General features: G+C 42.7%; 1 protein-coding gene across 1 annotated transcript in view; it reads right to left on the bottom strand.

Moving 5' to 3' along the window:
• Positions 1-13,249, bottom strand: part of PFKP (phosphofructokinase, platelet) — a 79,870-nt gene that overhangs the window by 53,451 nt on the left and 13,170 nt on the right. Inside the window, exon 2 of the mRNA XM_059056919.2 lies at positions 11,669-11,742. Within this exon, the coding sequence (XP_058912902.1) occupies positions 11,669-11,742 (74 nt within the window). The remainder of the gene's footprint in view (positions 1-11,668; positions 11,743-13,249) is intronic.

Raw genomic sequence — 13,249 nt, 5'->3', positions numbered from 1 at the left:
TAGCACAGGGAGATCAGCTCGGTGGTTTGTGACCACCTAGAGGGATGGGATAGGGAGGGTGGGAGGGAGGGAGACGCAAAAGGGAAGAGATATGGGAACATATGTATAACTGATTCACTTTGCTGTAAAGCAGAAACTAACACACCATTGTAAAGCAATTATACTCCAATAAGGATGTTAAAAAAAAAAAAAAAAAAGTTCTTTTAAAGAGGAAAGACCTTTAAGTTAGTCATAGTTAAAGAGCTATAGTAAGAATAATGACTTCTCTTAATCTGCAGGAAAATCTGCACCCAATAGGATGTTGAATGTGCACATTAAATGAAACACATCTAGACTATTTCTGTAGCTGAGATCAGAGCAGTAGGTAACTTAAGGACTCTCCCCACCTTGCTTCTCATCCACCTAAGCCTGGGACAGTCCGCCCTGAGCAAAGTCTTTTGCAAAAGGTATGTAATGTACTCACCCTCACTGTCTCCAAGAAGCTGAAGGCACCTGTAAGTTTCTAATGAAAACCCCTATCTTAAAAGGAAAAAACAGAAATAAATCTACAACTGGCTTGGTAGGTGGAAAGAACTGCTTAATCCACACCCCGCCTCACCCCTCCCCGGAATGGCGCCCAAGGGCTGGCATGTATCATATGTAGACTTGTCCCAGATTTACAGCAGGCCCGGTGGCAGCCAGACAGAACAAATCCAGTGCCAGACCTTTAGCAGAAATACCAGTGTTTTCCAATCAATATGCTTCCCACATGATTTCTACTCAAGAAAAAGCCAAAAAACCTCCCTTTAAATAATTGATGCTGACCTGTTTAACTGTTTTGATGTTGGTAACCTGGAAAGCTCTAGCTGAACTTAGAAACTAGACTAGGGATGGACAAATGTGTTGGATAAATCACCAAATGATTCTTTAAAAAAAAACCACACAAAACCAAACCTCTTCTAAATTTGAGCGCCAGTGGGTATAGGATGGTGGTCCCAAACTAGAGGACATCTGCTGATGTCTGGAGACATTTCTGGCTGTCACTGCTGTGGGCTCGGGGGTGGTCCTGGCTTCTGGTAGGCAGAGGCTCTAACCAGGGTGCACAGCCCAGCACCTGCACCCCCCATATCCTCCAGCTGCAGGTGCTAACACTGCTGCGGCCAGGAAGGAAGCCTTGCCCAACGGGACGTAACCCAGACCGCACACGTGTGGATGTCCACAGTCCTGAGACGGTCCACAGGGAAATGATTCACCTGAGCCCCCAGTTCTGTGCCTGGCAACAACCAGAGGAGTCAAAGGCACCTGTAGCATCATGGCCCCCTTGCCCGGTTTGTGCACAGATTTTATTCAAGTGCAGGAAGGGCAAATATGATTTTCACCAGACAGACGAGGAAGCAGGGCCAGAAGGTTAACGTGTTGATTTCCAGCCATCGGCTACATATGTGGGTCCACAAACCCTAGGGGCGGGAGGTGTGCCAGAATTAGGAAGGCTGGGATTTTAAGAAGCAGTACGGCCATCACGTGTCACCTGGCACTGTCAGCAGCGTGAACAAGCCCCCCCATTCCCCTCCTCCCCGCCTCCGCCGCCCCAGGGACAGTCACACTAGAAGGCGCATCCGGGTTACATGCAGTTCCACCAAGGATTGCTGCCCAAATGAGTTGGGGAAAAACTGGCAGATTTTAGAGATTTTTGGATTCCAGAATTACAGATGCAGAGTCGTTACACCTGTAGTGAAGGGATGATTGGATTTAGGGAGATAATGTTGATACTGTCAGTGCCCAGGCCCTGGGTTGAGTGAGCCCTGAGGCAAGGCTGACACGAGGACCCCCTTCCATGGGGACGTAAACAACAGGCCCCTTTCATTCACTAGAATCACTCTCTTTTTGGGGGTGGGGGAGGGGTGTCATGAGAAGCACGGCATCACCTCTTAACAGGCGATTTCCGTTCAACCGTGTCCACCTCAAGGCTGTTTCTATTTCCCTCCAGAACATACGAACCTCAAAGTTCTGACCATTCCCAGGGCCGACCCACAAAGGCTGTGCTCAGCTGGATGTCCTGAGATGCCCATAAAGCGCTTATCATGAGAATCAGAATTATCCCAAAGCTGCCCACACAAGGCTTCTCTTTGGCATCTTCCTGACGGCGGAACCACAGAATTCCCTGCTCCCTTAAAGGGGGTGTATCTGTTCAGACTCAGGATGCCTTGCAGCCCACCTGAGGGAGGGCAGGAAGCGGGGCCCCCACCAGCCAACCGTCTCCTCACCCCCACTCACCCTCATCCTGAGAGGACGTGAAGAGTGCGGCCCCAGGACATCAGGAATAAGATCCCCGTTACCCATGAGTAAAGTGGGCCCAGGAGCCCTTTCTTGTTGGCAACGTGGGAATAAATCTGGCTTCTCTGTGTTGAGATTTCTCCAAAGTGAGCCCAAATGTTCTTAAAAGGGAGTCCAAGTGTTGGTAGGCTCAGGCCCACCTGATATATCCCCCCTCAATTCCTTCATTTTGAAATGTGCAAAGTCTGGTAGGTATGAGTCAAAATACACCAAAATGTCCCCAGAATACAGACACAGCCACAGGACACAGTGCCAATAAAGAACTAAAACCGGGGCTTCCCTGGTGGCGCAGTGGTTGAGGGTCCGCCTACCGATGCAGGGGACGCGGGTTCGTGTCCCGGTCCAGGAGGATCCCACATGCTGCAAAGCAGCTGGGCCCATGAGCCATGGCCATTGAGCCTGCACGTCCAGAGCCTGTGCTCCACAGGGGGAGAGGCCACAGCAGTGAGAGGCGCGCGTACCACAAAACAAAACAAAACAAAAAAACACCCTAAAACCAAAACAAAACAAAAACAACAAAACTCTTTGATCTGAGAAAAATGATGTAAAGTTGACCAGGCACTATGTTGGTTCCAGTACCCACAGATGCCCTACCCCCCCACCCCTCCCACCAACTTTCATGCCAAACACAGATGCGGCCCTTGGTTTAAGTCAGGGTATCACCAACTCTTGCCATCCCTGATGAATCCCGCGCGATGCAGCATGTTGAGCAGCATCCCTGGCCCACGAGACGCCAGTGGCACCACCAGCCCCCTAATAACGGGATGATCAAAAACTGTCTCCAAGGCACCAATGTCTGGGGGTGAGACATGCCCCCATCACTGGTTTGATGGGGATGTGAGCTCCCCTCTCAGCGCAGCCAGTACTGAGGAGTGACACAGAGAAACTGAACCGCCAACAACCAGTCCAGTTCTTCAATGAAGTAACTCAACCGACTTCCTTCCCTTCCCTCCTGAAACTGCAAGGTGGTCTTGAAGATCAAGTGAATCACTGTAAGGATGGAACCGCACCCCCGCCAGGGAGGCGACAAGAAGGGCAGTGGGTTAGGTGATCAAAGGTTTCCTGGGGAACAGGCTGCAAAACGGAAGCCTAAGGACATTCATCTACTGAGAGTCTGAAAGCATTTTGTTACTCGGAAAAGAAAAGCCTGATCTAAGGGTGCTCCACCCTCAGATGTTTAAAGCAGGTTCACTCATCAGGCCAGCCTGGGGTGCCTTCTCTTAATTTCTAAGGCAGAGCAACCCCTCCCCAAAGTAAAATAAAACAAAAAGGCAGAGGAAACTGTATGCCAGGCACACTCTCCAGTAGCAGCAGGAAAAGAATCAGCTTCAAGGTTAGAGGAAGAGGAAGAAGCAAGGTACACGAGCTCATCACGGCAGCTAACGTGCTTCCTCCATGTTAGTGGTGGGGACATGGCTGCCAGGCGAGGCCCAGAACAGATGGGTACGAGGGCAATTTGACCCTAAACACATCCCAATAGAAAATGACAAAACTATAGCTCTAGAAAGGTTTTGATAAGACCCACTGTTTCAACACTGTCCAAATCAGGTGACTACAAACTCCAAGCCCACAGAAACACAGTTTTAAAAAGTAAACCAAGAGGAGGAACCAAGATGGCGGCGTAGAAGGGTGTGCTCTCACTCCCTCTTGCGACAACACCAGAATCACAACTAGCTGCTGGACAATCATCGACAGAAAGACACTGAAACTCACCAAAAAGGATACCCCACATCCAAAGACAAAGGAGAGGCCACAATGAGACAGTAGGAGGGGCGCAATCACAGTAAAATCAAAGCCCATAACTGCTGGGTGGGTGACTCACAGTCTGGAGAACACTTATACCACAGAAGTCCACCCACTGGAGTGAAGGTTCTGAGGCCCATGTCAGGCTTCCCAACCTGGGGGTCTGGCAATGGGAGGAGGAATTCCTAGAGAATCAGACTTTGAAGCCTAGTGGGAATTGATTGCAGGACTTTGACAGGATTGGGGGAGACAGAGACTCCACTCTTGGAGGGCACACACAAAGTAGTGTGCAATCAGGACCCAGGAGGAGGGAGCAGTGACCCCAGAGTGACCCCAGACCTACATGCTAGTGTTGGAGGGTCTCCTGCAGAGGCTAGGGGTGGCTGTGGTTCACCATGGGGACAAGAACACTGGCAGCAGAAGTTCTGGGAAGTAGTCCTTGGCGTGAGCCCTCCTAGAGTCCGCCATTAGCCCCACCAAAGAGCCCAGGTAGGCTCGTGTTGGATTGCCTCAGGCCAAACAACCAACAGGGAGGGAACCCAGCCCCACCCATCAACAGTCAAGTGGATTAAAGTTTTACTGAGCTCTGCCCACCAGAGCAACTGCCAGCTCTACCCACCACCAGTCCCTCCCATCGAGCCTCTTAGATAGCCTCATCCACCAGAGGGCAGAGAGCAGAAACAAGAACTACAATCCTGCAGCCTGTGGAACAAAAACCACATTCACAGAAATATAGATAAGATGAAAAGGCAGAGGGCTATGTACCAGATGAAGGAACAAGATAACACCCCAGACAAACAACTAAATGAAGTGGAGATAGGCAACTGTCCAGAAAAAGAATTCAGAATAATGATAGTGAAGATGATCCAGGACCTCGGAAAAACATTGGAGGCAGATAGAGAAGATGCAACAAATGTTTAACAAAGACCTAGAAGAATTAAAGAACAGACAAACAGAGGTGAACAATACAATAACTGAAATGAAAACTACATTAGAAGGAATCAATAGCAGAATAACTGAAGCAGAAGAATGGATAAGTGACCTGGAAGACAGAATGGTGGAATTCACTGCCAAGAAAAAGAATAAAGAAAAAAAAATGAAAAGAAATGAAGACAGCCTAAGAGACCTCTGGGACAACATTAAACACAAAATTTGCATTACAGGGGTCCCAGAAGGAGAAGTGAGAGAGAAAGGACATGAGAAAATATTTGAAGAGGTTATAGTAGAAAACTTCCCTAACATGGGAAAGGAAATAGCCACCCAAGTCCAGGAGTGCAGAGACTCCCAGGCAGGATAAACCCAAAGAGAAACACGCTGAGGCACCTAGTAATCAAATTGACAAAAATTAAAGACAAAGAAAAATTATTGAAAGCAGCAAGGGAAAAATTACACATAACATAAAAAGAACTCCCATAAGGTTAACAGCTGATTTCTCAGTAGAAACTCTACAAGCCAGAAGGGAGTGGCAGGATATACTTAAAGTGATGAAAGGGAAGAACCTACAACCCAGATTACTCTACCCATCAAGAATCTCATTCAGATTCGATGGAGAAATCAAAAGCTTTACAGACAAGCAAAAGCTAAGAGAATTCAGCACCACCAAACCAGCTCTACAACAAATGCTAAAGGAACTTCTCTAAGTGGGAAACACAAGAGAAGAAAACGATCTACAAAAACAAACCCAAAGCAATTTAAAAAATGGTCATAGGAACATACATATCTATAATTACCTTAAACGTGAATGGATTAATGCTCTAAACAAAAGACACAGTCTTGCTGAATGGATACAAAAATAAGACACATATATATGCTGTCTACAAGAGACCCACTTCAGACCTAGGGACACATGCAGACTGAAAGTGAGGAGATGGAAAAAGATATTCCATGCAAATAGAAATCAAAAGAAAGCTGGAGTAACAATACTCATATCAGATAAAATAGACTTTAAAATAAAGAATGTTACAAGAGACAAGGAAGGACACTACATAATGATCAGGGGATCAATCCAAGAAGAAGATATAACAATTATAAATATATATGCACCCAACATAGGAGCACCTCAATACATAAGGCTACTGCTAAAAGCTATAAAAGAGGAAATCAACAGTAACAGAGTAATAGTGGGAGACTTTCACACTTCACTTACACCAATGGACAGATCATCCAAAATGAAAACAAGGAAACAGAAGCTTTAAATGACACAATAGACCAGATAGACTTAATTGATATTTATATGACATTCCATCAAAAACAGCAGATTACACTTTCTTCTCAAGTGTACATGGAACATTCTCCAGGATAGATCACATCGCAGGTCACAAATCAGGCCTCGGTAAATTTAAGAAAATTGAAATCACATCAAGCTTCTTTTCTGACCACAATGCTATGAGATTAGAAATCAAATGCAGGGGAAAAACCGTAAAAAACACAAACACATGGAGGCTAAATAATACGTTACTAAATATCCAAGAGATCACTGAAGAAATCAAAGAGGAAATCAAAACATACCTAGAGACAAATGACATTGAAAACACACTATCTAAAACCTACGGGATGCAGCAAAAGCAGTTCTAAGAAGGAAGTTTATAGCTATACAAGCCTACCTCAAGAAACAAGAAAAATCTCAAATAAACCATCTAACCTTACACCTAAAATAACTAGAGAAAGAAGAACACAAACAAAACCCATGTTTGTAGAAGGAAAGAAATCATAAAGATCAGAGCAGAAATAAATGAAATAGAAACAAAGAAAACAATAGCAAAGATCAATAAAACTAAAAGCTGGTTCTTTGAGAAGATAAACAAAATTGATAAACCATTAGCCAGACTAATCAAGAAAAAGAGGGAGAGGAATCAAATCAATAAAATTAGAAATGAGAAAGGAGAAGTTACAACAGACACTGAAGAAATACAAAGCATCCTAAGAGACTACTACAAGCAACTCTACGCCAATAAAACGGACAACCTGGAAGAAATGGACAAATTCTTACAAAGGTATAACCTTCCAAGACTGAACCAGGAAGAAACAGAAAATATGAACAGACCAATCATAAGTAATGAAATTGGAACTGTGATTTAAAATCTTCCAACAAACAAAAGTCCAGGATCAGATGGCTTCACAGGTGACTTTTATCAAACATTTAGAGAGGAGCTAACACCCATCCTTCTCAAACTCTTCCAAGAAACTGCAGAGGAAGGAACACTCCCAAACTCATTCTCTGAGGCCACCATTACCCTTATACCAAAACCAGACAAAGATACTACAAAAAAAGAAAATTACAGACCAATATAACTGATGAATATAGATGCAAAAATCCTCAACAAAATACTAGCAAACAGAAACCAACAGCACATTAAAAGGATCATACACCGTGATCAAGTGGGATTTAACCCAGGGATGCAAGGATTCTTCAGTATACGCAAATCAATGTGATACACCGTATTAACAAATTGAAGAATAAAAACCATATGATCATCTCAACAGATTCAGAAAAAGCTTTTGACAAAATTCAACACCCATTTATGATAAAAACTCTCCAGATAGTGGGCACAGAGGGAACCTACCTCAACATAATTAAGGCCATATATGACAAACCCACAGCAAACACCATTCTCAGTGGTGAAAAACTGAAACCATTTCCTCTAAGATCAGGAACGAGACAAGGATGTCCACTCTCACCACTATTATTCAACATAGTTTTAGAAGCCCTAGCCACGGCAATCAGAGAAGATAAAGAAATAAAAGGAATACAAATTGGAAAAGAAGAAGTAAAACTGTCACTGTTTGCAGAAGACATGATACTATACATAGAGAATCCCCAAAATGCCACCAGAAAACTACTAGAGCTAATCAATGAATTTGGTAGTTACAGGATACAAAATTAATGCACAGCAATCCTTTGCATTCCTACACATTAATGATGAAAAATATGAAACAGAAATTATGGAAACTCTCCCATTTACCATTGCAACAAAAAGAATAAAATATCTAGGAATAAACCTACCTAGGGAAAGAAAAGACTTGTATGCAGAAAACTATACAACACTGATGAAAGAAATTAAAGATGATACAAACAGATGGAGAGATATATCATGTTCCTGGATTGGAAAAATCAATACTGTGAAAATGACTATACTACCCAAAGCAATCTACAGATTCAATGCAACCCCTATCAATTACCAATGGCAGTTTTTACAGAACTAGAACAAATCATCTTAAAATTTGTATGGAAACACAAAAGACCCCAAACAGCCAAAGCAGTCTTGTGGGAAAAAAAACGGAGCTGGAGGAATCAGACTCCCTGACTTCAGACTACACTACAAAGTGACAGTAATCAACACAATATGGTACTGGCACAAAAACAGAAACATAGATCAACAGGACAAGATAGAAAGCCCAAAGATAAACCCACACACCTATGGTCAACTAATCTATGACAAAGGAGGCAAAGATATACAAAGGAGAAAAGACAGTCTCTTCAATAAGCGGTGCTGGGAAAACTGGACAGCTACATGTAAAAAGAATGAAATTAGAACACTCCATAACACCATACACAAAAGTAAACTCAAAATGGGTTAGAGACCTAATTGTAAGAATGGACACTATAAAACTCTTAGAGGAAAACATAGGAAGAACATTCTTTGACATAAATTGCAGCAAGATCTTTTCTGATCCACCTCCTAGAGTAATGGAAATAAAAACAAAAGTAAACTAATGGGACCTAATGAAACTTCAAAGCTTTTGCACGGCAAAGGAAACCATAAACAAGACCAAAAGACAACACTCAGAATGGGAGAAAATATTTGCAAACAAGTCAACGGACAAAGGATTAATCTCCAAAATATATAAACAGCTCACGCAGCTCAATATTAAAGAAACAAACAACCCAATCCAAAAATGGGCAGGAGACCTAAATAGACATTTCTCCAAAGAAGACATACAGATGGCCAAGAAACACATGAAAAGCTGCTCAACATCACTAATTGTTAGAGAAACGCAAATCAAGAGTACAATGAGGTCTCTCCTCACACCAGTTAGAATGGGCATCATCAGAAAATCTACAAACAACAAATGCTGGAGAGGGTGTGGAGAAAAGGGAACCCTCTTGCACTGTTGGTGGGAATGTAAATTGATACAGCCACTATGGAGAACAGTATGGAGTTTCCTTAAAAAACTAAAAATAGAATTACCATATGATCCAACAATCCCACTACTGGGCATATACCCAGAGAAAACCGTAATTCAAAAAGACACATGCACCCCAATGTTCATTGCAGCACTATTTACAATAGCCAGGTCATGGAAGCAACCTAAATGCCCATCGACAGATGAATGGATAAAGAAGATGTGGTACATATATACAATGCAATATTACTCAGCCATAAAAAGGAATGAAATTGAGTCATTTGTTGAGACGTGGATGTATCTAGAGACTGTCATACAGAGTGAAGTCAGAAAGAGAAAAACAAATATCGTATATTAACGCATGTACGTGGAACCTAGAAAAATGGTACAAATGAACCGGTTTGCAGGGCAGAAGTTGGGACACAGATGTAGAGAACAAACGTATGGACACCAAGCAGGGAAAACCGCGGTGGGGTGGTGGTGGTGGTGTGCTGAATTGGGTGATTGGGATTGACATGTATACACTGATGTGTATAAAATTGAGGATTGATAAGAAACTGCAGTATAAAACAAACAAACGAACAACAACTAATACTAAACTTTCTTTGGGTTATTTCTATGGAAATATGTTAATATAAATGTTTCAGACATATGAAATTTCTAAAAATCTTATATGTTCTGGTATAATGTTATTATGTCATAACTAGTTATTGCTTTAAAATGTATATCTCAGAAAACTAAATTTCCTTGTCAATTGCATTATTATGAACTTTCATCAAATCTTTAACCGTGGTCAGTTTTAAGTCTTTTGTCATTTACAGACAGTTCTGGGTGTACTCTGATGCTTTTGCAAAAATGTTCCTATAAAAGGGTTTTTCTTCAAGGAATTCATGGAAAAGACTCTGACAAGTACAGGTTTCTGGTAACTGACTATACCGCTGAACTGAATGAATAAGCATTTTCAGAACTCTAATGCAAAACTGATGAATTCATAAAAGTGCTAACAAAAGATCAAGATAAAAAAATTGTTAATTACATGGGACTGAGTGAACTGATGAGGATGATTATAATTTTTGTGACTTTCTGTTTGAATAATAATAAGTAAATAAATAAAATGTTAAAAAAGCAAACCTAAGCCCAGGAAAAACCATCTTTCCCGTAAACGATAAACACATGGTCATTCGGACCAACGAGCAAAATCTGTGAGCAGCTACTTCTCAAGTAGAGAAAATGACTCAGTAAACAGACTCTGGAGCCCCGGCCAGCTCTCAGCAAGGTGGGCCTCACACACAGAACTGGCAGGGTTGGTGCCACCGGTGTGCCTGGCCTGGGATGGAACAAAGAAATCACTTTGGTGAGACACACCGAGACCCGTTAGGACGACCCCCCGCCTTTTAACTCGGCGGATGCCGTATCCTGGGATCACAGCGACGATACAAAGCATAGAACAGCTTCAAATATTAATCTAGAGCTTGCTGTGTTAGGATAGTTGAGAAATGGGCAGTGACCTAAATATTTCCGGTGGCATAGGAATGCAAGGATCACGTAGCTGAGGGGTCAGGTAAATGATGAGGCATCAGGTTGATGGAATTTTACAGACATTTACGCGATAGTTGTGGAATGTGAATGTACGTTAACACATACAAAATTGTCATAACATACTGGCAGGTAAAAAACACAGTATACAAAATACATTTGCTATGGTGCTAATAATGTATATATTTCCTTCCAGTATTTCACATGTATTACACTGGGAAGAATCAGAATAAAACACTAACAGTGATTTTGGAAGAATTAAGCAATTAAAAAAACCATTCTCTTATTTCCATTTTTTAAGCTTTATTCTGTTTTATAAATTTAAAAACTAAATATGTTATTTTTTCTAATAGTTTTTGAAATAAATCATGTGGTCCAAGCTGTATGGGTGCCTTCCCTCCAAACACAACTTACTTCTAAGCTGCCAGGCCCTCAAAAGCAGGAGATAATGGGCCATCTGTTTGCTTTCAGATGCTTCATTTTGAAGTTAAGGCGTAAAGAGATACTAGGGAGATGGTCTGGGTTTTACATTAATGATGAAAAGCCCAAAGTGGCCGCTCTTCCCCGCATTCAGATTAATCTTTATTCAAATTCAGCCCCCATTTTTAGTGACTATATCAATTCTATAAGGAATGAGAACTACAAATAAATACAACCAGTTTGATATCATTAATCCTACAAGAACACTAGGTGGATATCAAAATGGCATTTTGAGCCCCGTTTCATCACCTTTCTCCCCTTGCTCCCTAATACAAATCTCACAGACGTGCATCTAGACCGGGGATTGTAACCTCTCCTGGTACCTGGGCTCCTCGATTGGTACCCAAGTGTGTCCGTCACCTGCTGCCTCTCGCCTGCAGTCAGCAGACCCAGGCAGGCCCGAGGCCCCCAGTGAGTATGAGGCAGCGATTCCTAAGAGCCAGAGAAAGCGGGAAGGGGACGTGACACTGACCTCGTAGATAAAGTACACTTTGGCCCCCACGTATATTCCCATGCGCACGACAGCTCGGACAGCAGCGTTCATACCTGCAAAGGAATAGGGACAGTAGTTATTGAGGAGTTGGGGGAAAATCTAGTGATGCCATTTAATTAGCTGTGATGGTGGGAAAACCGTGTAACCTCTCGGACGGCCCCTCCTATGAAAAGTGGTCACAACACAAACCTCCAGGATTAGTGCAGGGAGGAAGAGAAAAAAGTACAAGGCAGGGACCAGCATGTTGTGGCCTAGTCCACAGATGAACGGAGCCTGGTGCACTGTTCGTTTAGAACATCACTGTAAACACACTTGGAATATGAGCGACCTCAATTTGGTGTGAATTCACAGGTTGATTCCATCCAATTGCAAAACAACACAGAGGAGAGATGTTTGTTTATAGGTAGCCAAATTCAAAGAAAATAGGCCTGAAAAGGCCATTGGTCTGGGGAGGAGATGAAAAATTATTACCAGCTACTAGTGTAAAAGAAAACAATTTAGTCAGTGGCCTTAAATATAAATCATGCAAGTTTATTAAAAGAAAGATCAAATTAAACCAGTATACTATAAATAATACCTAATCAAGATAAATCTAGGCCATTTTCCACACTTCCCCAGAGGGCCTTGAAGGAAACTAAAAGTGCAATGTATTCTTGTATAAAACTGCTACACCTCATTTTGCTTTCCACTGAAGCCCCGTTTTGGGGCAGCCAACTGTGCGATGGACCATAGTCTAGACCTACGTGAATAGGTCAGGATTTCACCTCTGTAAAACCCTGTATCATCCTATCAGCTGATGAGCAAGGCAATCAGGAGAGCAGTGAGAAGGGAGGAGCGTTCCTCTCATTAGAGATGTAGCCCTGAGCCTCAGAATATGCAGCACCTGGGCATCCAGCCTAACTGCTCCTGGGCCCTCAATAGTTCCAATCAGCCTCCTTCGTACATTTAAATTTGGGGAACAAACATCAGGACTAAAGGTGTTGGAGAACGTGGACCATACAGTAAGTGGTAATTCTGGTAAGTAAATAAACAAATGAAGGCACCTTGGGTCCCAGGGAATATACTCCACAGACAAGGAGATTAAATTTGTATGTATTTGGATGGTAAACCTGCTCGGAAGATGGTTACAAATTTTCAAATTACATTGAGCCAGGTCTGGAAATCTGGAATGAGATTGTTGCCTCTGAAAGGTGACAATTTTGCAAGGCTACCATGTTCACGGAGCCGGAAAAACTGGAAATAAATCCATGTTAAGTGTAATCTGGTCCGGGAAGATCCCACATGCCGCGGAGCAACTAAGCCCGTGAGCTATGGCCGCTAGGCCTGTGCGTCCGGAGCCTGTGCTCCGCAATGGGAGAGGCCACAACAGTGAGAGGCCTGCATACCACAAAAAAAAAAAAAAAAAAAAAGTGTAATCTAACATCTGTGCACACGTAGACATTATGTATTTGGTAGTCTCACAACTTCATGTTCAAACTTGATTATTACACCAAGGATTTTTTTTTTTTTTTTTTTTTTTTGTGGTACGCGGGCCTCTCACTGTTGTGGCCTCTCCCGTTG

This window comes from Kogia breviceps, chromosome 3 (genome assembly GCF_026419965.1).
Source record: "Kogia breviceps isolate mKogBre1 chromosome 3, mKogBre1 haplotype 1, whole genome shotgun sequence".
Lineage (NCBI taxonomy): Eukaryota > Metazoa > Chordata > Mammalia > Artiodactyla > Physeteridae > Kogia > Kogia breviceps.
Note: the sequence above shows the minus strand (reverse complement) of the source record. Positions and strands in the feature narration are given on the sequence as shown.